The 23618-nt window shown below is 42.3% G+C and overlaps 1 protein-coding gene across 3 annotated transcripts in view; it reads left to right on the forward strand.

Annotated features, from left to right (window-relative positions):
- PRKCB (protein kinase C beta) overlaps positions 1–23618 on the forward strand; it is a 331104-nt gene that overhangs the window by 198280 nt on the left and 109206 nt on the right. For all 3 annotated transcript variants that reach the window (XM_049638440.1, XM_049638439.1, XM_049638441.1), the window contains 2 exons: positions 20579–20735; positions 21934–22068. In XM_049638440.1, the coding sequence (XP_049494397.1) occupies positions 20579–20735; positions 21934–22068 (292 nt within the window). The remainder of the gene's footprint in view (positions 1–20578; positions 20736–21933; positions 22069–23618) is intronic.

Here is a 23618-nt window from a genome sequence, read left to right on the forward strand (position 1 = left end):
TCTGCTTTCTTTAACTCTTTTTTTAAAAACTGCTTAAAATGATTCAGTCCCATAAGTATTTTTTACCATAAAGTGGAGGATAATCATGCAATGCTCTGTCATCTAGACCAGGGCTGCTGTCAAAACATCAAATACCTCTGTACCAGTTTGCAAATCATCAAGACCCCAAGTGCCCTCTGCTTCCTTGACCTCTTGGTCCCTTCTCCAGAACCCCATCCCTCTGGGAAGTGATCCAACAATGAAAAGGTGAATGTCTAGGCCAGGGGGAGCCTTCACATCTACTCCAGGGTTTTGACTGTGTCCATTCTGATGGGTAACACTGCTTGCTAAACATTTTGGCTGTCAGCCTTGTGGTGGCTAGGCTTCTTCTAGATGTAAAAGCTTCTCCTAATCCAAAGACTGCCTCCCATTTCTCACCTGATTGCATCCCACCTGCCTTCAACAGTTTGGCCATTTTTTAAATCTCTTAGTTTAAAGTTCAATATTTTCTTCACCACGGTTTTTTTTTTTTTTTTTAACACCATGATAAATGATGTGCTGACTTTACCTAAAATGTGCCAGAGGCAACTTTGAGATGGAAAGATGCTATGTTGGGGAGAAATATGTCTAAGACATCTGAAGATGGCTTTTGCTTGTTCACTACAAGAGAGCAAGTGATATGTTTAAGGCAGACTGCTGCTACAGAACATAGGACTGTAGTTATGGATTAAGTAAGGGGAAGAGTCTGACCCATGTAGGTTTTCAGAGACTGTGTGATGTCATGCTTAACAATGCAGTCTTGAAGCCAGATGGCCTGAGCTCAGATCCCTGCCATACGGTCACCATCTATGTGACCTGGGATGAGTCATTTAACCTCTGCTCAGTTTCCACATCGGTAAAATGGGGGAAATGGTAATATTCACATCATGAGACTTCTGGGAGAACTACACGAGATACTATGTGTACTGAGAACAGTGCTTGGCTCGTAGCAAGAACTTATTTGCCACTAGTTGTTATTATTTAACCTTTATTTCTATCATATCTGGGAATAAATCATTTTCAGCTTCTTAAAAAAGAATGAAAAGAACATGGACTGGAAATCAGTAGGCAATGGTGAGTCACTGAGGATTTTTTTGAGAGTAGGGATGACATGGTAAGGTCTGTGCTTTAGGAAGATTAATTTGTCTGCAGCTCACAGGCTGACCTGGAAGGAAGACAGGGTGAAGGCAGCGGTATCCGTCAGGAGGCTGACGCAATGGTCTAAGCTGTGCCGTACAACATGGCAGCCACTCATGTGGCTGTGAATGAAAATTTCAAAAGCCGAAGAACATTTCCTGGGACACGATCATCACCTTTCAAGTACTCAATAGCCACATGTGGCCGGTGGCAACTGTATTGGATGGTAGACATGTCCATCCTCCCAGGAGGTTCTGTTGGACAGAGCAGGTTGAGAGCAATGGTTGTCATACCTGAGTGTGCATCAGAATAACCTAGAAGGTGTGTAAAAAAACACATTGCGGGGCTCCACCCCCAGACTTTCTGATTCAGGAGGTCTGGGGTGAGGCCTGGGAATTTGCATGTCTAACAAGTTCCCGGGAGATGCCGATGCTTCTGGTCTGGGACACCCTCCCCCGCCCACTCCCCGCACTTTGAGAACCACTTCCCTGGAATAGCATTTCTCATTTCATGGTGTGAGGGAAAGGGGAGTTGTTTTGAGCTTGTTGGAAACCATGTGGGTCTTATTTATGTCCCAGCTAAGCCCATTTGGGATTTGGACTCCCACCTCTTTCCAGGATTGGCAGGCTGGGGAGGCTCCTGGAAGGCTGTTTCATGAGGGGACTTGCATAGGAGCTTCGGCTTTTCTGGCTGAAGGAGAAAGGTGGAACGGATTCAGAGTCCAAAGGAGTGATACCTGCTGCTTTCTGTACTCTCCCTACCATTCTGGGGCTTTGCTTTTAAAAGAGGTCTGATGGCAACGAAGGTAGAGACGGAAGCTTCCAGAATTAAAAAGCCAAGACTTTGCTGCCTTTGTCCGCCAGTCATACCTTGGCAACCTTCTCCCCGAGGCACAAATGACTCATATCTAGCTGCGTGGTAGGGGGTGGGAGGGAAGGGCCTCCAGGTGAGTGACAGAATTCAATGAAATGCAAAGTGGAAGAAATACATCACTTAAAACCTCAACATATTGCCCAGCCACAAGTGTGCCTCAAACTAGTTGTTTGAACTGCAGAAGTAAACATCCCAGGGCTTGTTCTCAGCGAGCTAGGGTCCCCGGAGTGTTCACCTGGATCTGAGCTGAGCTTGGACTATCAGGCAGAGGCATAGGATGGGGCTGTGATAGACCGGAAGCAATAAAACGCTCCTCATCCCAGCTGTGCACCCTTTTATAAATGGTCATCAGATGTGCACGAGTGTCTTAGTGCAGTTAGGATAGACCTTCTTTCAGAACACACCAACAATATTCTGCATCAGCGGGCAGATAGCTGTGATCCTCCCAAGTTGGCCCTCCTCACTGTCTCAGCTACTCTCCTGGGATCCTCCTTGAACCTCCCCACAGCCCAGTAACTAAAGTTAGCACCTGGACAAATCAGCGGCCTCCAAGACCCTGTTCCAGTGCTGACGATGGCATCAGTACTGGTTAACAGGTGCCTGGGCTATGCCATTTTGGAAGTATTTTGAATATAATGTGTGTGCGTGCGTGTGTGTGTGTGTGTGTGTGTGTGTGTGTGTGAAGAGTGAGGGAAGGTGGTAGATATTCAGTAGGTGCCACAATGGCCTTGGAATGTGAATAGTTTGGTAAAATTATAATAAAAAAGTGGGAAGGATGGCAGTCTCTCTCAGCTTGGTTAAGACCCATTGCTTTAATCATCCATCCACCCAACCTATCCATCTGTCCATCCATCCATCCATCCGTTTAGGATAAGTGAATCCAGCAGGAAAAATCTCCCTCTTTTAGTGCTTCTGCACCATTGAGGATGTTTGACAGCACATAAGGGGGAACATTCCCCTGTTGGGACTCATCTTAACAGATGTTTTCTTCCCCCATCGCCCCCGTATGACGGTTGAAGAAACAGAAAACTTATCTTCAAATGACAGCCCTTTCCTCTGACTGCTTGGGGAACATGGCATGGGAATGTGGCTGTCAAGTTTTAAAAAATCCGTTGGATTCCATGATTCAGTGATGTGGTTAACGCAGATAGGGCTCTTCTATCAAAGCAGGGAGCCCATTGAAGAAATAAGAAAATATGTACTTTTCTCTAGAGAAGGGAGGTAAGCCCGCCTTCCTTGGAGCTGGGTAGGCTTTTGTCCCAAGCCTCTGGAAATTAAACCCATCACTTAGAGAGTAGATTGCGGGGCTTCTGGCCCTTGCTGCTTGGAATGTGCAAAGCTGCCGACGGACAGTTTTGATTGAATGTCCAAATTAAGCTGCCAAGTAGCGACTCTACAGCTCCAGGGACCCCATGTTAGTATTTATGTCACATCTTTAGAAATAATCACATTGTGAAGCAGCGCCCAGAGCCATGTCAGCAGCCTCTGCAGCTGAGGGTTTGAACGGCATCCGCCTGGTGTTTCTGCTGCATTTAGTGCTGGGGGTGGGGGGCAGGAGGGCGGTTGGCCCAGGCACACCATCATGGTTCCTGTCCTAAGGTTGTGGGTGAAGAAGCTGTAAGCCTCATCTGTCCTTGTTTTCTCTCAAGTTGGGGCATGAGATGGTCTCCAAACAAGAACCAAAACTAGCTTTTTGGATGCCTTACTCACAAGCCTTCTGTCCTACGCATAAGGAAAGACCCCCAGGGCCAGCCTCAGGGGAACAGATGTGCATGGGGGCAGGGTTTATTCTTGTTTTTCCAAGCTGGTCTGAAGAGCTCCTCTTCTGTCTCCATCAAGCCTTGCATCCCTGGGTCGGGGGTGGGGGGGGGGAGAACCTGGTAGTGATATTGCCCACACCACTGGGGAGTACCAGGTATGAAGAGACTGGGCTTGTGAGACCTCAAAGAAGACCAAATCAGAGCCTCCCCAGGAGGGTGGGGTGAGGTTGTATAGAGTCAGTGGGTGTCGAGCAGCCCTGGGAATTGCAACACCCTGAGTGACCAGAGAAACCTTCGTAGAGAATGGATGACACTGAACTGGGCTTAGGGGAGTACAGAACTGCCAGCTTCCCAGGTTTTGGGTTCCAAGGAGGACGCAGCAACAGAGCATGACAGTTGCAGGTCAGAAGTTAGGGAAAGCAGCTGACTGAATCTTGGAGCCTCCAAGCTGTATCCAGTGCTAGTTTATTAAGAATAATGTGCACAAGACTGGCCTTCCATTAAGCAATGAGTTCTTTCAGATTTAGAGTAACATTTTTTTTCCTAATTAAAAAAAGTAATTCATGTTCAGCTGAGACCATATATTTAACTTCTCCTTCATCCAAATTCCCACTGAATGACTAAGAGATTGAAAATGGGAAAAATTTATGAAGGCTGCAAACCAGAAGGAGAATGTCAGTCACATGCCAGGACCATTGAGGAATTTCTCTAGGATACAATTTGGATAATACTAGCTAATTTTGTCTTTTCTTTTCCAATGTCTAAGCCTCTTAATACTTTCCTATTATGTAATTGCATTGGTTGGTATTCCAGAATGATGTTAAATTATAGTGGTGATGGTGGGCATTCTTAATTTGATTGTGGTCTTTAAAAAAATTTTTTTTAATGTTTATTTATTTTTGGGAGAAACAGAGCATGAGGTGGGGGGATGGTGCAGAGAGAGAGGGAGACACAGAATCTGAAGCAGGCTCTGAGCTGACATCACAGAGCCCAATGTGGGGCTCGAACTCACTGACCACAAGATCATGATCTGAGCCAAAGTAGACACTTAACCGACTGAGCCACAATCCTTTGATTGTGGTCTTAATGGAAATGGAGATGCCTCTAGAGTTGTACCAATAAGCGTGATGAAGGCCTTTGATGTATTTATTTTACCAAGAAAAGCAGTCATCTATTCCCATTTTTCTAAAGGTTAAAAAAAAAAAGAATGATTATTGAATTTTGTCACTTTCCTTTTGTAATTTTTTGGAGATATTTTCTCTCTTGACCTAGTTTTAGAGTGAATAATATTAATAGGTTTTCTAAAACTATGAAGGATTTAGTTTAGAAAGTATGTGTTCAGACTTGAGTTTTTGAAAGATCACTTTGGTGTGGGGGTGTGGAGGAAGGGCTGGATGGAGCAAGACTGTAGGCAAGAAACCAACTAGGAGGACCTTAATTTCACCAGGAAAGAAAAAAAATGAGTGCCCAAACTACAACCAGATGACGACTGCTATTTACTAATCACTCATTACCTGCCAAGGACAATACCAGGCACTTTATAGGCTTCAAATCTAACCTGATAATTACAGTAATCCTGTGGCACAGTTATTACTATTAAGTTGGTAGCTGTATGGATAATAAGAAAGGCTCAGGTACATGAAGTGATAAAGAGGTAGAATGAACAGTACATAGTCATAGGTGAGGTTGCACCAGGAGGAGGAGACCAGGGAGATTTCCAGATTTCTCACTTCGACAGTTGGGTGGACGGTTGAGCACTCATCAAGAGTGACATTGAAAGAGGGGGAGCAGACATGGTGATGGGAGAGAACAGGGAGATAATGAATATTATTGGACCTTTTGAGTTGATGTACTTATGGGACATCCAATACTAGATATACATTAGACAGTTATGTATAATGTTCTATAGCTCAGTAAAGAGTTTTTAGGTAGATATTAAAATCATGGGAGTAGAGCCTCATGGGAAAATATGGAAATTAAAAAACAAATGTCCAAATAACCCATGGTTCAAAGATAGAATCTCAAGGAAAATTAGAAAATATTTTGAACCAATGAAGAAAATGAAAATATAACACATCAAAATTTGCAGCATCCAGATAAAGAAGTGCTTGAAATGAAACTTACATTGTGGAATTCTACCAAATATTTAAAGAAGAAATAACACTTATTCTTCTAGAAAATGGAGGAAGAGGAACTCTTCTTAATTTATTTTATGAGGCTAGCATTACCCTGGGACCCAAACCAGACAAAAACAGTACAAGAAAAATACAGAAAAATATTCCTTCTGAACATAATTGCAAAAATATTCAACTAAATATTAATAAATAAAATCCAGAAATATGTAAAAACAATAATATACCCCAACCAAGTGACTTTTATTCTGGGACTGCAAGGCTGCTTAAGTAATAAACAATCAATTAATGTAATCCATCATATTAATAATCTAAAGAAAGAAAAAACACACGAACATATCTATTGATGCCGAAAAACATTTGACAAAATTTAATATCCACTTAAATGAAAGTTCTTAGCATACTAGAAATAGAAGGGAACTTCCTTGACTTGATCAAGATCATCTGTAGAAAATCTACAACATACTTACTAGTGAAAGACCACATGCTTTCTGCATAAGCTATGGAACAAAACAAAAATGTCCCTTTTCATCACTCTATTCAAAATCATACTGGAAGATTTAACCAGTGCAATAAGACAATAAGAAATAAAGAGTTATAAATACAGATTGGACGGGAAAATATAAAATTGGCTGTAAACACAGATAACATGATTGTTTGTGTAGAAAATCCACACAGTCTACCAAAAAACCTTCTAGCAAGAATAAGTTTAAATAGGCTGCCAGATACGTCAACACACAAATGTCAATTTTCTTTCTTTCTTTCTTTCTTTCTTTCTTTCTTTCTTTCTTTCTTTCTCTCTTTCTCTCTTTCTTTCTCTCTTTCTCTCTCTTTCTCTCTTTCTCTCTCTCTCTTTCTTTCTTTCTTTCTCTCTCTCTTTCTTTTTCTTTCTCTCTCCCTCTCTCTCTCTCCCTCCCTCTCTCCCTCTCTCCCTCCCTCCCTCCTTTCTTTCCTTTCTATTTATTTATTTATTTATTTATTTATTTTTAATTTACATTTAATTTACATGCCAAGTTAGTTAGCATATAGTGTAATAATGATTTCAGGAGTAGATTCCAGTGATTCATCTCCTATGTATAACATCCAATGCTCATCCCAACAAGTGTCTTCCTTAATGCCCGTTACCCATTTAGCCCATGCCCCCAACTACAGCCCCTCCAGCAACTCTGTCTGTTTTCTGTATTTAAGAGTCTCTTATGTTTTGTCCCCCTCATTGTTTGTATATTATTTTTGCTTCCCTTTCCTTATGTTCATATGTTTTGTGTCTTAAAGTCCTCGTATGAGTGAAGTCATATGATATTTGTCTTTCTCTGACTGGCTTGTTTCACTTAGCATAATACCCTCTAGTTCCACCCATAATGGCAAGATTTCATTTTTTTTTTTTTTGATTTCCAAGTAATACTCCATTGTATATTTATACCACATCTTCTTTATCCATTCATCCATTGATGGGCATTTGGGCTCTTTCCATACTTTGGCTATTGTCGATAGCACTGCTATAAACATTGGGGTGCATGTGCCCCTTCAAAACAGCACACCTGTGTCCCTTGAGTAAATACCTGGTGGTGCAATTGCTGGGTCGTAGGGTAGTTATAGTTTTAAGTTTTTGAGGAAACTCCATACTGTTTTCCAGAGTGGCTGCACCAGTTTGCATCCCCACCAGCAGTGCAAAAAAAGATTCTCTCTCTCTGCATCTTTGCCTGAGTTGTTAATTTTAGCCATTTTGACAGGTGTGAGGTGGTATCTCATTGTGGTTTTGATTTGTATTTCCCTTATGATGTGTGATGTTGAGCATTTTTTCATGTGTCGGTTGGGCATCTGGATGTCTTCTTTGGAGAAGTGTCTATTCATGTCTTTTGCCCATTTCTTCACTGGATTATTTGTTTTTTGGGTGTTGAGTTTGGTAAGTTCTTTATAGATTTGGGGTACTAACTCTTTATCTGATATGTCATTTGCAAATATCTTCTCCCATTCTGTCAGTTGCCTTTTAGTTTTGCTGTTTCCTTCAATGTGCTGAAGCTTTTTATCTTGATGAGGTCCTAATAGTTCATTTTTGCTTTTGTTTCCCTTGCCTCCAGAGATGTGTTGAGTAAGAAGTTGCTGTGGCTGAGGTCAAAGAGGTTTTTGCCTGCTTTCTCCTCGAGGATTTTGATGGGTTCCTGTCTTATATTTAGGTCTTTCATCCATTTTGAGTTTATTTTTGTGTATGGTGTAAGAAAGTGGTCCAGGCTCTTTCTTCTGCATGTCACTATCCAGTCTTACCAACACCATTTGCTGAAGAGACTGTCTTTATTCCATTGGATATTCTTTCCTGCTGTGTCAAAGATTAGTTGTCCATCCATTCGTGGGTCCATTTCTGGGTTCTCTATTCTGTTCCACTGATATAAGTGTCTGTTTTTGTGCCAGTACCATACTGTTCTTAATGATTACAGCTTTGTAATACATCTTGAAGTCCGGGAGTGTGATGCCTCCAGCTTTGATTTTCTTTTTCAGGATTGTTTTGGCTATTCGGGGTCTTTTCTGGTTCCATACAAATTTTAGGATTGTTTGTTCTAGCTCTGTGAAGGATGCTGGTGTTATTTTGACAGGGATTGCATTGAATATGTGGATTGCTTTGGGTTGTATCAACATTTTAACAATATTTGTCCTTCCAATTGAGGAGCATGGAATATTTTACTATTTTTCTGTGTCTTATTCAATTTCTTTCATAAGTTTTCTATTCTTTTTTTTAATTTTATTTTTTAATTATTTTTTTATGTTTATTTTCGAGAGAGACAGAGACAGAGCATGAGTGGGGGTGGGGTCTTTCATCCATGTTGAGTTTATTTTGAGCTATTTTGAGAGAGGGAGACACATAATCTGAAGCAGGCTCCAGGCTCTGAACTGCCAGCACAGAGCCTGACAGGGGGCTCGAACTCCTGAACTGTGAGATCATGACCTGAGCTGAAGTCAGATACTTAACTGACTGAGCCTCCCAGGAGCCCCTCTATTCTTTTTTTTTTTTTTAATAAACACCTTTAAAATTTTTTATGTTTATTTATTTTTGAGAGAGAAAGAGAGACAGAGAGACAGAGAGAGAATGCAGGTGGGGAAAGGGCAGAGAGAGAGAGACAGAGAATCTCAAGCAGGCTCTGCACTGACAGTGCGGGGGCTCAAACTCACAAACAGCAAGATCATGACCAGAGCCAAAATCAAGAGTTGGGTGCTTAACAAACTGAGCATTCATGTGCTCCAATTGTTAATCCATATATCAGTAGTAAACAATTAGAAACAAAACTGAAAAAAAATTTTTTTATAGTAACTCCCCCAAAATGAAATATTTAGATATAAATCCAACAAAACATGTCTAGGATCTTTATTCTGAAAATTACAAAACACTGAAATAAAGAATATCTGTATAAATGAAAAGACATACAATAATCATGGATTGGAAGACTCAGCATAGTACAGATGTCAGTTCTTATAGATTGAACTATAGACTTTATCGTCTGTTTTATTTTTTTAATGTTTATTTATTTCTAAAAGAGAGAGAGAGAGAACAAATGGGGGAGGGGCAGAGAGAGAGGGAGACACAGAATCTGAAGCAGGCTCCAGGCTCTGAGCTCTCAGTCAGAGCCCCACACAGGAGCTCACAAACTGTGAGATCGTGACTTGAACAGAAACCAAACACATAACCGAATGAGCCTCCCAGGCACCCCTATTGTCTGTTTTAAAATGAAAAATGAAATTGGAAGAATCACAGTATAGTCTTAAAACTTACTATATAAAGGTTCAGCATTTGAATATTGTGGTTTTGGCAAAAGGATAGATACGTAAATGACTGGAACAGAGTAGAGAGTCCATATATACCCACACAAATATGGCCCACTGATTAAAAAAAAAGTTAAAAAAAAAACAAATGGAAAAAGAGTAGTCTTTTGACAAATGACGTTGGAATGATTGACCAGACATATGCAAACAAAATGGACCTTGACCTTCACTTCATACCTTATATAAGAAGTAACTGAAAGTAGATCATATATCTAAGTGTAGAATGTAAAGATATGAAACTTTAGAAACACAGGAGAAAAATTTTATGACCTAGAGTTACACAAAGAATTCTACATGACACTGAAAACATGACTCAAGAAAAAAATTATAAAATGACTTCATTCAAATTGAAAAAAACCTTTTGCTCTGCAAAAGACACTGTTCTAGGATGAAAAGACAAGCTATAAGCTGGAAGAAAATATTTGCAAATCACATATCTGACAAAGGACTTGTATCCAGAGTAAAGAATTCTCAGACTCATAAGCTTGAAAACACCAGCCTCACTAAAAACAAACCAGTAGCACCTGGGTGGCTCAATTGGTTAAGTGTCCGACTTCGGCTCAGGTCATGATACCACAGTTCATAGTTCGAGCCTCGTATTGGGATCATTGCTGTCAGTGCAAGGCCCACTTCAGATCCTCTGCCCCCTCTCTTTCTGTCCCCCACCCTCATGTTCGCCCTCCCTCCCTCCCTGTCTCTCTCTCAAAACAAAAACAAAACAAAAATACCATCAAAGATAATATAAGGATGGCAAATTCATTCTTGAGAAGATATTCAATACCATTGGAAATTAAGGAAATGAAAATTAAAGCCACAATGAGATACCATTACACGCCTATTAGAATGGCTAAAATAGTAATGGCAATAAATACTGTGAATACAATGTGCTGGTAGGCATACAGAGCAAGAGGAACTCTCTCAGTCATTGCCAGTGGGAATGTACATATATACCATATGGCTTAATGATGCTACTCTTAGGAGTTTACCCTTGAGAAATAAAACTTTATGTTCACACAGAAACCTATGAATATTTGTAGTAGTTTTATTCATAATCATCAAAAACTAGAGACCATTCAGATGTCCTTCATCAAATGTCCTTCATCACATGAATGGACAACCAAATGGTGGTACCTCCGTACAGCACAATACTACTTACTCATCAATAAAAAGGAATTAACTACTCATACATACAACTTGGATGACTCTCAAAAGGCATTATGCTGAGTTAAGGAAGCCAGTCTCAAAAGGTTGCATACTATATGATTCCATTTATATACCTTTTTTTTTAAATTTTATTTTTAGAGAGAAAGAGAGTCCAAGCAGGGGAGAGAAGGAGAGGGAAAGAGGGAGAGACTCTCAAACAGGCTCCACACTCAGCAAAGAGCCTGATGCAGGACTTGATCCCATGACCCTGGGATCATGACCTGAGTTGAAATCAAGAGTCGGAAATTTAACTGACTGAGCCACCCAGGCGCCCGTGTACCATTCTTGAAAATATAAAACCATAGTGATGGGAAACAGATCAGTAGCTGCCAGGCACTGAGAGTTGGTGGAGGTTGTGACCACAGACGGCAGCACAAGGGATTTTTTAGGGGTTGACAGAACTGTATCCTGGTTGGATGCTGGTTACATGAATCTATACATGTGTTAAAATTCACAGGACTATATATCAAAAGAAAAAGTCAGTTTTACTGAATGCCAGTTTAAAAAACTAAATAAATACCGTAGGCGGGAAGGAGAAAGGAGGAAGAGAGGGAGGGAGGGAGGGAGGGAGGGAGAGAGAGAGAGAGGGAGGAAGGGAAGGAGGGCAGGAGGGAATAAATCAATAGACTGAAATGAAAAAGGAGATGGTCAAGAACAAGGCATAAACAAAAAGGATATGTTATGATACCAAGTAATTTAAAACAATAAATTAAAATGCATAGAAACAGTGAATGCAGGAATGCCTACTGCATAAAATATAATCAGTAATATGGAAACAAATTTTAAGGATCGCTCCTAGAGGGTGGAGGAAGGAGACAAAGAAATGAATACAATCATGAAAAAGTGATAGATGTAGAGGACAAACAATATTTATCCAGAGGTAAAAGGGTATCAGATGTTCCTGGAGAAAAGGCCAGGGCAAAGGAAAAGCACCTGTATTCAAAGTAGGGTTCAAGACAAATAATAAACTGTACACAAAGCATATTTTAATTGTGCAAGGTAAACTCTAAGACTGAGAAGTGGTGATGTATCTCAGATAACATAGGGTCAAAATACATAAAGCAAAAACCAGTAGAAATGAACAAAGAAATGTACAGAAAAAAATACCTCTTGTTAGAGGGTTTTAAACATACTTTGCCAGGCTCTGGCACATAAAACAGGTTAAAAAAATATGGATATAGGTGACTTTAAATAATATAATTAGAGTCATTACTAATTATTTCTATCTTGAAGCCTGTACCCTCTAATGAGACAATCTTGTGGTATGCACAAGTTGGTAATATGTTAACTTTCAAGGGAAACCTCATTAAATCCTGCCCCCCCACCAATGCCCACAAATTACTCAGCCCACATTTCCATAATGGAACTAGAAATCCATGACACAAACATAGGGAACAGAAGATCATCAAGTGAATGAGAAGGAATGGGAATCTGATGAGAGCCTTAAAAATGGGAACTCCTCTGGGGCACCTGCGTGGCTTAGTTGGTTGAGCGCCCAACTTCAGTTCAGGTCATGATCTTACAGTTCATGAGTTCAAGCCCCACATTGGGTTCTATGCTGACAGCTCAGAGCCTGAAGCCTGCTTCAGATTCTGTGTCTCCCTCTCTCTGTCCCTCCCCCACTTGTGTTCTCTCTCTCTTTCTCTCTCTCAAAAATAATTAAATAATTAAATAAACAAACAAACAAACATTAAAAAAATGGGAATTCCTAATGTTTCTGCAGAGAATGGGACAGACAGTTGATTAGGGACACCCCATAGGGCAGACAGGAAGTGTGGAAGACCAAGTTGTGGTTGGAGACGAGGAGTGTGCGTGTATGGTGGTACCAAGCCCCACGTAGGATGCTTTTTCCAGGAACACTCTCTACGCCGTGTGTCACGGATGGTCCGAGGGATGCAGAGAGGATGCTGTTGCAAAGACTAGATGTGGTGAAGATGGGGAAGTCCCTGGCCAGAGTGACTGGAAGGTTTCTCTATATGGGCAAGGTCAGAAAAGAAGTCATACCATAGCGGTGCATAGATGGAGCAGAGCAAAGGAAAGAGTTGAGGTATCAGAGGGTTCAATGAGATCGACGAAACATTCCACGTGAGGCTCCAGGTGGCTGGATCGGAATGGAGAGGCAAGTCATAACAGGAAGCTTCCAAGTAGATGTGTCACATCTGGTTTCAGATTACCTGTTGCTCTCTTAGTACCTCCTCCAGATTCATTTGTATGAACATTGCAGTGGAGGGATATTCTCCTAGGCCAGAGATATAATTTGATTATAATTTGATAGTTACATAATTTGATTTGAATTTTCCCCAAGGAGAAAGGGAAATCAACATTTGTTGAGCCTCTGTCGCGTACACTACATTCTGCCCTAACACTGCTGTCCTCCGAATTTACAGTCACCATCAAATCCATTGTCCGAAGTAGAGTTCACTTTGAGAGTAAAGGGACAACAGGTATACGCTGAGGCTGTCCTGGGCAAATTGGGATGAATGTTGCCCTAGCTATTATCCAACAGCCCGCTGAGTTGTCTTTGGTTTTACCAGCATTTTGGAGACACGGGAACCAAGGCTCAGAGAAGCCTTTTAACCAAGGTCACCCAGTTAATGAGAGTCATGGCAGAGGCAGGATTCAAACCTGGATGTGTCTGACTCCAAAGTCTGAGCATGGCTAATTTAGTTCCTGATTTCATCGGCAATAATGCTCCACCCTGATCTCACTTGCCATGGCTTGACAGGCTCTCTTCTAGACAGACACTGTGACGGTCCCAGCTGCAAGTCTGTCTCAACACAGATAATAAGATGTGTGATAACTGTGCCCCTGCCAGCAGTGACAGGAAGCCAGCTGTTCCGGGAGCCCTTGGCCACGACGCACTTGGGGTGACTTAGATGCTGCATGTGTGCTGTCCGAAGACCCCAGGTTTGCTTGCTTACCAGTTAGAACCCATCAGATGAGGCCACAGGGGATGGCCAGTTAAGATACCTATGGGAGGAGGATTCTGATGGATCCAAGGCTCACAAAAGCCACAGCCTCTAACCTTGGGGTTAGAGGAAGTAGTAAGTGAACGGGAATCAAAGGGACACAGATCCAGGGGTAGACTTTAGAGCAAAGGCCAAAGAAGCTTGCAACTTGAGACAGTGTGGCAGGGAAATGGGGAGGGATTTGGGGTTAACCAAAGGCCCAGGTATACCGTCAGCCACTAGGGGGTCACTGGAATAGGAGAGGGGTGGGGCAGGATAGCAAAAAATGGGCTCTGCATTTGTTTTGTTTTTGTTTTTGTTTTTTACCTGTTTTGTTTCTCTGCTCCATTCCTCCTGGGGTAGGTGCTGAGGGGGTCCATCTGATCTCAGTGAGGTCATCCTGCGTCTGTACATGGTTCACCAAAGGTTCTGTGATTCAAACCATGAGTTTGTGAGCCTCACTCTGCCAACCCAAATTGCTGTGTGGTCTTGGGGAACAAGGACGGGGTCTCTGAAGGCCAGAGCGGTGGGTTCTTGGAGGCCGGAAGTGCACAACCGAGTTGTGTGGTTTGTTTTTTTTTTAATTTAGTTTAAAAAATGCTATTAATACCAAAATGCTTTCTCTTTATGATAAATTCAGAATGTGACAAACAAGGCTGAAATCTGTTTTGCCCACAACCCCCAAACCAGGTTTTTTTCCCCTCTTCCTCACATATAATCATTACATTAAGTAAATTTTGGGTATATCCTTCCAGGTTCTTATCTAGATATTTAAATTCATACATGACTTTGTGGAAAATTTGTTGTTGTTGTTTGTCTTTTTTTTTTAATTTTATTTTTAAGTTTTTAAAATTTACCTCCAAATTAGTTGGCATAATGTGCAACAATGATTTCAGGAGTAGATTCCTTAGTGCCCCTTACCCATTTAGCCCATCCCCCCTCCCACAACCCCTCCAGTAACCCTCAGTTTGTTCTCCGTATTTATGAGTCTCTTCTGTTTTGTCACCCTCCCTGTTTTGTAGTATTTTTGCTTCCATTCACATGTGTTCATCTGTTTTGTGTCTTAAAGTCCTCATAGGAGTGAAGTCATATGATTTTTGTCTTTCTCTGACTGACTAATTTCACTTAGCATAAGTGCTGCTATAAACATGGGGGGGGGGTGCATGTGTCCCTTCGAAACAGCACACCTGTATCCCGTGGATAAGTGCCTAGTAGTGCAATTGCTGGGTCGTGGTTGTTTTTTTTTTTTTTAAGTTTTTATTTTAATTCCAGTCAGCTAACATACAGTGTCGTATTATTAGGTTCTGGCATATGATATAGTGACTCAACACTTCCATACATCACCTGGTGCTCATCAGAAAATGTATTTTATTGTACCTCTCCCTTGAAGATTTGGAGGGCCCTGTCTTTCAAATCCTTTTATTTTGCCATAATCTCAAAATGACAGAAAAGTTGTGAGACTAGTACAAGGAACATCTGTATACTCTTTACCTGATTTACCAGTCGTTTATATCTTGCCCCATTTGGTTTATCATTCTAGTAAATATTTTTTATCAATGTACATATTTTTTTCTGAACCATCTGAGAGTAAGTTGGAGTCATGGTTCCCTTGGCCCCAAATATCTGAGTGTGTATTTCCCAGGAACGAAAGCATCCTCTTACATGGGCATATGGTACTGTTATCCAAACCAGGAAATATAACATTGACCCAGTGCTATTATGTGACTCACAGCAGAGATCCACCTTTCCACAACTGAACTACTGGTGGGCGCAGACGTTTTTCTTAAAAAAAAAAAAAGAAGCTTTACACTGTGATCATGTCTCTTCACCTTGCCATTTTGTTCAACGTGTTAACGCATATAGTTAGTTCATGTTATTAACCTGTGCACAGGATTTCACAGTATGACTGTGCTATGGATTATCTATGCTTCCCCTGTGGAGGGGCACTCAGTATTTCCTCCTCTGTGCTGTCATCATAGTGGGCAGTACTTTCAAGAACTGTTGTAAGGGCACACAGGGAGGACAAGTGAGGACTCATAATGTTGAAGGAAGTGCCTTTTAAAGGAGTTGATGAAGAGAAGCTCCTGCTTGTCTCCCACAGTGTGAGATAGAGGCTTTAAAGCAGCACAATTATTCAGACTTTTCCAATAGAGAGTTGTATTTTGGGTGGGGGGAGGGTCAGGGGAAAGAGTAGGAAAGTTCTTGGTTGAAGAACAATTCTTAGGAAAATAGTTAACAGTAGTGCTGTTTTTTTATGGACTCAGCACTGTCTTAGGTAGCTTCCACCAGAATGCAGAAGGCCTCCTTTGCTCTGAAGACCCTTTGATGGAAACAGCCAGACCTTCCCTCCCCACCCCCCACCCCCCGCCGACCTGCTTCATGTCCAAGACGAGCAGTGTTCTCTGGATCAGGACACTTTTCTTCTGTACATTTAGCAAACTTCCACCAGGGGGGAAGGTTGCTATTTCTGCTTTGTGTGAAGCATTTTGTACCATCTGGGCTGGCTGGATATCAACAAAGATAGTAAAGAAACATTTATCAAGAAAAATCAAAGTCAGTCTCGCCAAGTGTGGTCTAGAGAGATTTGCTTCCTCAATACATTGTGGCTGGGAAACAGGACTCTACTTTGAAAAGCTTCAGGAGGGACAGGCCTCTGGCTGTTAGCCCGCAGCTACTGTCAACAGCTCATGATATGATGGTTTTAGTAGTTAGGGCTCTTGAGATGTGAATGCCACAGCCCCAGAATCAGTTCCACTCCATTCTTTTCCACAGAGAGTTCTGACCTCTTCAGTAGAGGATCAACCCAAAAGGACGCAAGGGGAAGAAAGGATCTATAAGGTCTGGGGAAGAGGTACAGTCATATCACTATCACAGATGTTGGGTTCGGCAGAAGTAGATGCCCAAGGAGAGGTCATTCTTAAACTGTTAACTGTGAGATTGGCTCAAGAATACAGCACACACTTGTTCTGGAAAGAGCTGTGAAGTTGTAAACTTACAATAGAAGAACATTCTGGCGATGGTCCTTTGGTGTCAGTTCATGAAACAGAGAGTGAGGGACAGGGGTGTCGGCCTTGGAGGAGAGAAGAGAAGTGAGCTGTTCGCACTTGCAAATATATTGCCAATCAACCAGACAGACGAGTTTCTGGCGCTTCACAGCGTCTCAGATCAGATTTTTATGCAGCTCCCTATGTGATAGATGCGGCATTACAAGATCCCAGCCTGGAAACTGGTGTATGCTATTTTCCCTGGAAGGCTCCATAAATGAGAAGAAGTAACAGTTGGAGATTATATTCGATGGGGAAAATGCATGGGGATCTGAAGAAATTATATCCTCTAGAAAAGCTTTACTTCCTGTGTGCTGTATGGACCACCCGCAGCAGCATCACCTGGGAACGTGTTAGAAAAACAAATGAGCAGCTCTCACTCCAGACTCACTGAATCAGAATCCATCTGTAGGAGTGGGTCTCGGGGATATGTGTCTCACAAGCCCTGTGGGTGACTCTTCTGTACACTAAGGTTTGAGCAGCGCTCTGGAGAGGTTCACGTGGAAAGCTCAGATGCATCTTTCGCAAAGAAAAAACTCCAGAAGTGGTGCTGTTTGATATCAGTCCATTTGGAAATGGTTAAGTCTTCATAATGAAAATGGACAAATACAATAAGAGAAGACACTGAATATGAGGCATAATAACACTAAAATAGCAGTACAATAGCTGGCATTTATTGACCATTCCTCGGGTGCCAGGTTTTTTGCTAAATGTGTATATTCTGCATCCGATTGAATGGTTCTGAAATGTAAAGTAGCTTCTAGGCAAGACCCTGACATACTGTAGCCTGTCTCCACCACACTATGTGACCTGGCTACTGACTCGTTAGCAATCAGCTATACTTTGAATACATTTGTTTTTCTATATTCCTTGGGGCCAGGATCGACATCCGATGTTGTCCCTGTGTCCCCATGTCCCCAGTGCCTAGCAGAATTCTTAATGCCTCGTGGGGACCTGCTTATTGACCTTCACTGAGTCGAAGTCAAAGAGGAAAAGTTCTTGCTTTGGGTTCAAGAATGAGGTACAACCTGCATGAGGATGAGATGGAGTGAGAATTCAGCCTGTGGATAAGTGGAAGCAAAGGCCATATGCTGGAGTGCAGAAATGCATCCGTGCAGAATAACTTACAGCTTGTGTCCTGGGGCCCTTTGTCACTCCCCCGGAAGTCCTCCCAGCCCCCTTTCCATCTCATTTATTCGGTCCTAACCCATTACTAGCGATATACTCTTAGACAAGTCAGATGTCATTACCTCCACTCACAGCAGCAATGGTCTGCGGCTTGGTTGTAGGAAAATAAAGGAAAGATCTTTGAATTTAAGTAGTGCTGGGTTTTTTGTTTGTTTGTGTTTTTTGTTTCCAGATAAATAAAATGGAAAGAAAGAGGCACAAGCAAGCAAGTTTTGGGTGTTTCCAAGAGAGTGATTATAATGCACTATGAACTCTAGGCTGGGGGTGAATTAAGTAAAGGCAAGAGGGAATAGGGAGGAGAAACAGGCTAAGTATATATTGGCTCAGGGGCACCTGGGTGGCTCAGCTGGTTGAGTGTCTGACTTGATTTCTGCTCAGTCCTGATCCCAGGGTTGTGGGATTGAACAACCTGAGAATGAACATTGCTGAGCATGGAGCTTGCTTAAGATTCTCTCTCTTCCACTGCTCTCTCTCTCTTAAAACAAATTAAAAATAATATTGGCTCAACAGACTGGTGGTATAAGACTTGTTGCAGTGGAGTACTAGGGTTAATGAAGTGGAAAAACAGGAAGGAGCATAGGATTGCAGGGTACACGAAACAGAGACTGGGAAAGTGGTGTAATTTCTGGGATGATAAACTTCAGGGAGGAGGTGACTGTAATAGGGTAGAAGCAAAGGTGATAAGAGATGAGGGGGTGCTCTATCCCCTACTTTCCAATATTCTGTTTCTATTGTATTATTGCGCTTACAGAACACTTAGGAAAAAATGTCAAATAATAGCTGTGGTAATGAATGTCTGTCTCATTCCAGACTTTAATGGGGCTGCATTTATCATTAACTATGGAGCTATTATTGCAGATAGCCTTTATCATGTGAAGAAAATTTCCTGCTATCTCTAGCTAATTGCAGTGATCCTATGGTTTGCTCCTTTGACCTATACATATAATGAAAAAAAAATTTAATAATAGATTTTTCTAAGATTGAACCATCTTTGCATTCCTGGTAGGAGTCATTCTATATTAGCCTTCTGTTACATTGCTTGATTCAATCTGCTAATATAATACTTTGGATTTTTCTATCATAAGTCAGATGGTTGGCACTGTATCCTTAAGATCTGCACAACTCCCATTTTCCTGTCTCCTTCTCTTGGCTACCTACATTACTGACTTTCAAATTGACTCCTAGCTAACCTCTTCCTGTTTCTGTAAGTTGATGTCTTACTCCACCTCGTCCTTCCTGTCGCTAGTTGTGTCTACACTACTGACCCTCTGATTCCTTTCTTCTTTAAGCTGGTCTTACAGCCTCCTTTACTCAGGGTGTTCTTCATTGAGGGTGAAGTCTACCTGTAATGCTGTGATATTTTTCCAGCCTTCTCTCTGGGCTGTCTGGGGATGACAGGTGCACCTTGGTTTGGAGGGCAACTCTTTCTTTTTTAGCTTTTGCTTTTTGAATCCAGGTAAAATTCATGTAACATAAAATTAACCATTAACCATTTTTTAAAAGTTTATTTATTTATTTTGAGAGAGAGAGAGAGAGCGAGAGCAAGTGAGCATGAGCAGGGGAGGGGCAGAGAGAGAAAAAGAGGGATAGAGAGAATCCCAAGCAGGCTCTGCACCATCAGTGCAGAGCCTGATACAGGGCTCAATCTCGTGAACTATGAGACCGTGACCTGAGCTGAAATCAAGAGTCAGACGCTTAACTAACTGAGCCACCCGGGTGTCCCACATTAGCCATTTTAAAGCATATAGTTCAGTGGCATTTAGTACATTCACGGGGCTGTATAACCATCACCTGTATCTAGTTTCAAGAAGCTTTATCACTAGTAAAGGAAACCCCTCACCCATTAAATAGTCAATTCCCATTCCCCCTACCCACCAGCTCCTGGCAGACACTGGTCTGCTTTCTGTATCTGTGGATTTACCTGTTCTGGATATTTCATATAAATGCAACCATACAACTTGTGACCTTTTAGGGCAGAGTACACAGATGTTCATAGCTTCACTACTCACAATAGCCAAAAAGTGGAAACAATCTAAATGTTCAACCAATGAATGGATAAACAAAATTTGATCTATCCACACAAGGGGATGATCTTCAGCCATGAATTAAGTACTGAAACATGTTACAACATGGATGAACCTTGAAAACATGCTCCATGAAAGAAGCCAATCTCTCTTGTTGGCTTTGTGGAAAGCAAGCTTAGAGAACGTACAACTAATCTCGGAGGCACAGTGGGTAGAGCAGTATGAAAGTCAGAAATCAGCTTGGAACCAATATGCAGCAGAGGCCACATCTTACCAGTTTATCTTACTTTGTATGCTTCTTAGCTATCGATGTTGATAAGTTACACCTCCCAGTAAGTAAGTGTGATGCTAAGGACTCTTCCGGACATTCTACAACCCTCACTGGTTGATGCAAAAACATTTTGGGGCTATTAATGCTGAAACTGCATTTTCTGTTTCCAGTAAGAGATGCTAAAAACCTTGTACCTATGGACCCCAATGGCTTGTCAGACCCTTATGTGAAACTGAAACTGATTCCTGACCCCAAGAGCGAGAGCAAGCAGAAGACCAAAACCATCAAATGCTCCCTCAACCCCGAGTGGAATGAGACATTCAGATTGTGAGTTAAAATTATTATGCCCAGCGCGGGTGGTGGGCCACCTGAGATCGGGGAGTGCCTCTCCTAGCTTCCATTTCATTCCTCCCTTCCCTCCTGCCCTCTCTCCCTCTCCCCCGCCTCCCTTCTCTTCCTCCCCCTCCATATGCATTTTTGCATTGCAAGCCAAGTAAAAATTGGAACTTATTTTTTTTAATAGAGTTGAGAATGTCTGTGGTGTGGGGAGTGGGTGGGATAGAGAATAGTGTGATGTGTTGCTAGGTGAAGGCAAGTTGTGGGAGAAGTGGTCTCTGTGAACAGCGGGACATAACCCATAGGGTGTGGTGATAACCCCTCTAGGACTCAGTTTGTAGATATGCATGTGCTGAGGCTGCAGCCTGCTGGGAGTTCTCTGCTAGCTTCCATGGTGGGTCTTCCCTGGCTAGTGCTCCAAGAACCTGGGGCCACTCTTTGATGCATTTGGGCCCACAAGTGTTAGTTACGTGAACCGATATTTATTGAACATATCGTGGTTATAAAAAGCACGATATTCAATGATCTAACTCCATTGGCAATTTCATCCCCAATAACCAATGGTGCTTGAGGAGGCTAAAGAATGTGGCCAGAGTCCCCCCAGAAGATATGGGGTTGAGGGGGATTCGGCTTCCAACAGTCTGACTTGCCGGGACTGTGGGCCCAAAGCATGACTGCTTGGGGGAACGCCATCCCCTCGCTCCTCTCTCAGGGCAAAACTGGGGGCCCATCTCAGCCTCATTCAAGGACGCGCCTCAGAACCATTGGCCCTGACCAGCACCAACGAGACTTTTTCCTCTGTACACGTCCTCAGCCTCATGCGAACTCACGCGTGTGCAAACACTCGCGCAATTATATAATTGATATCCGCATTTCTTAGAGTGACTGTGGCAGCAGGGTTTCCTGAACACCACGAGCCCTATTAAGACATAAGGCAGCAGGAGTAGCTAGAACTGTTTCTGTCAGAGCTGGCCTAGGTCCTCTGCTCGGTTAAGCCACAGCCTGGCAAACTGGCAAAGCCTCTCCCTCCTTGGGGATCTTGTCTGGGATTGGAAAGAGAATACGTTTCTTGCAATATCTTGTACTCTTGAAAAATTCCTACCTTCGGGGGCCTTGTCCTCTTAAACATTTCATCTGCTTGCAAAATCACTGTGACCTCCACTGACTTCTCTCTTCTTTCCCTTTGCAGCCAACTGAAAGAATCGGACAAAGACAGAAGGCTGTCTGTAGAGATTTGGGATTGGGATCTGACCAGCAGGAACGACTTCATGGGATCTTTGTCGTTTGGGATTTCCGAACTGCAGAAAGCTGGTGTTGATGGCTGGTAAGGAGGATTTTGCTTTGAAAGCTACCATACAGCTTGGTCCATCGAACGTGGGAACAAGTATGTTTTCCTTTTCCTCCTAAAATGAAATACGAAGGCAGAGTCACAGAGTGATGGCCGGTAGATTGGACCTACCTCACATATATGTTTTATTTGGTCCTCGTGCTTAAAAAAAAAAAAAAATCACTCGCTAGTATTTTCAAAATCAGAACACTTTCCATAGAAGTCTGGACTTCTGGCTTGCAAAACCAGAAATACCTGGACGACTGGGCCTAGAAGGCAACGGTTGAGAACAGGTGAGTCGTTAATGCCCCCTCCAGACAGGACACGGATTTTCTGTTTGCTATAGTCTTCACTATTCTATTGTTTTCTGTCTGTCCTACTTGACGCAGTTCTATGTCTTGGCTGGCCCCATGGGTGCTAAAGTGGCTCTCACGATATACCCTAAAGATATTTGCAGTCCACTGTCAGATTCTGGTTTTGTAAGAAGATACTACTCCATTGGGCCCGCCTACCAAGCCTGGCCACAGAGGTACTGGGAAGAGGCTGTAATGGTCTCTTTTGTTCCCTTCTTATGGCAAAAAAAATCCTTGCTCCCATATTCCCAGCAAAGAGGCTGGGTAAGCCCTCTGGGCAACAGTTTCTCTATCATCTGAGGAAAGGAGTCAGAATACATAGTCTAACCTGGCACCATAGCTTTGGGCAAAGCAGGGGTTAGTGGATGCTCTTATCTCTTTAAGAGAAATGGTCTCCTTTCTGAATGCCTTCATTCAGGGCTTTTTCAGTTACAAGTGCAAGAGAATAAGAATCCAACCGGTGTAGCAAGAAAGAGAATGTAGCATCTGGACTCCACTCTCTTCCCATTGTTCACCTTACAACTTCCCTGTCTGTCCTCCTTGTTGTAGACTTTTATCCAAATAGATACTGAGTCTCTATTCCATTTGGGTCACTAGAGATCCGTCAGGTATAAGACAAACACGCCCTCATGGAGCTTAGCTTCTGGAAGGGAAGAGAAGAGGAAATGTCAGGAATAACTAATAATCAATTATTATTGATTGTGAAGGAGGACAGAAGCTAAGTGTGTATAAAAGTAAGAATAGTAGGGGCGCCTGGGTGGCTCAGTCGGTTGGGCATCCGACTTCAGCTCAGGTCATGATCTCACGGTTTGTGGGTTTGAGCCCCGCGTTGGGCTCTGTGCTGACGGCTCAGGGCCTGGAGCCTGCTTCGGATTCTGTGTCTCCTCCTCTCTCTGCCCTCCCATGCTCATGCTCTGTCTCACTCTGTCTCTCAATAATAAAATAAACGTAAAAAAAATTTTTTTAAAAAGAATAGTAGTAATAAGGTGTGTTCAAGCACAGCTCACAAATGGTTAACAACATTAATTCTCAAAAAATAGATAATGAGCATTTGTCACAGTTTTCCTTAGCTCACAAATTGGAAGCCAGGAAGATGAATGGCTGATTCTGAAGGTTTGAGAAGCTGATTCAGGTATGCCAGGAGACACAGGAATGCTGACATAACGTTGTTAAATTAGCGGTGACACTAGCTGG

Source organism: Panthera uncia, chromosome E3, assembly GCF_023721935.1.
Source record: "Panthera uncia isolate 11264 chromosome E3, Puncia_PCG_1.0, whole genome shotgun sequence".
Lineage (NCBI taxonomy): Eukaryota > Metazoa > Chordata > Mammalia > Carnivora > Felidae > Panthera > Panthera uncia.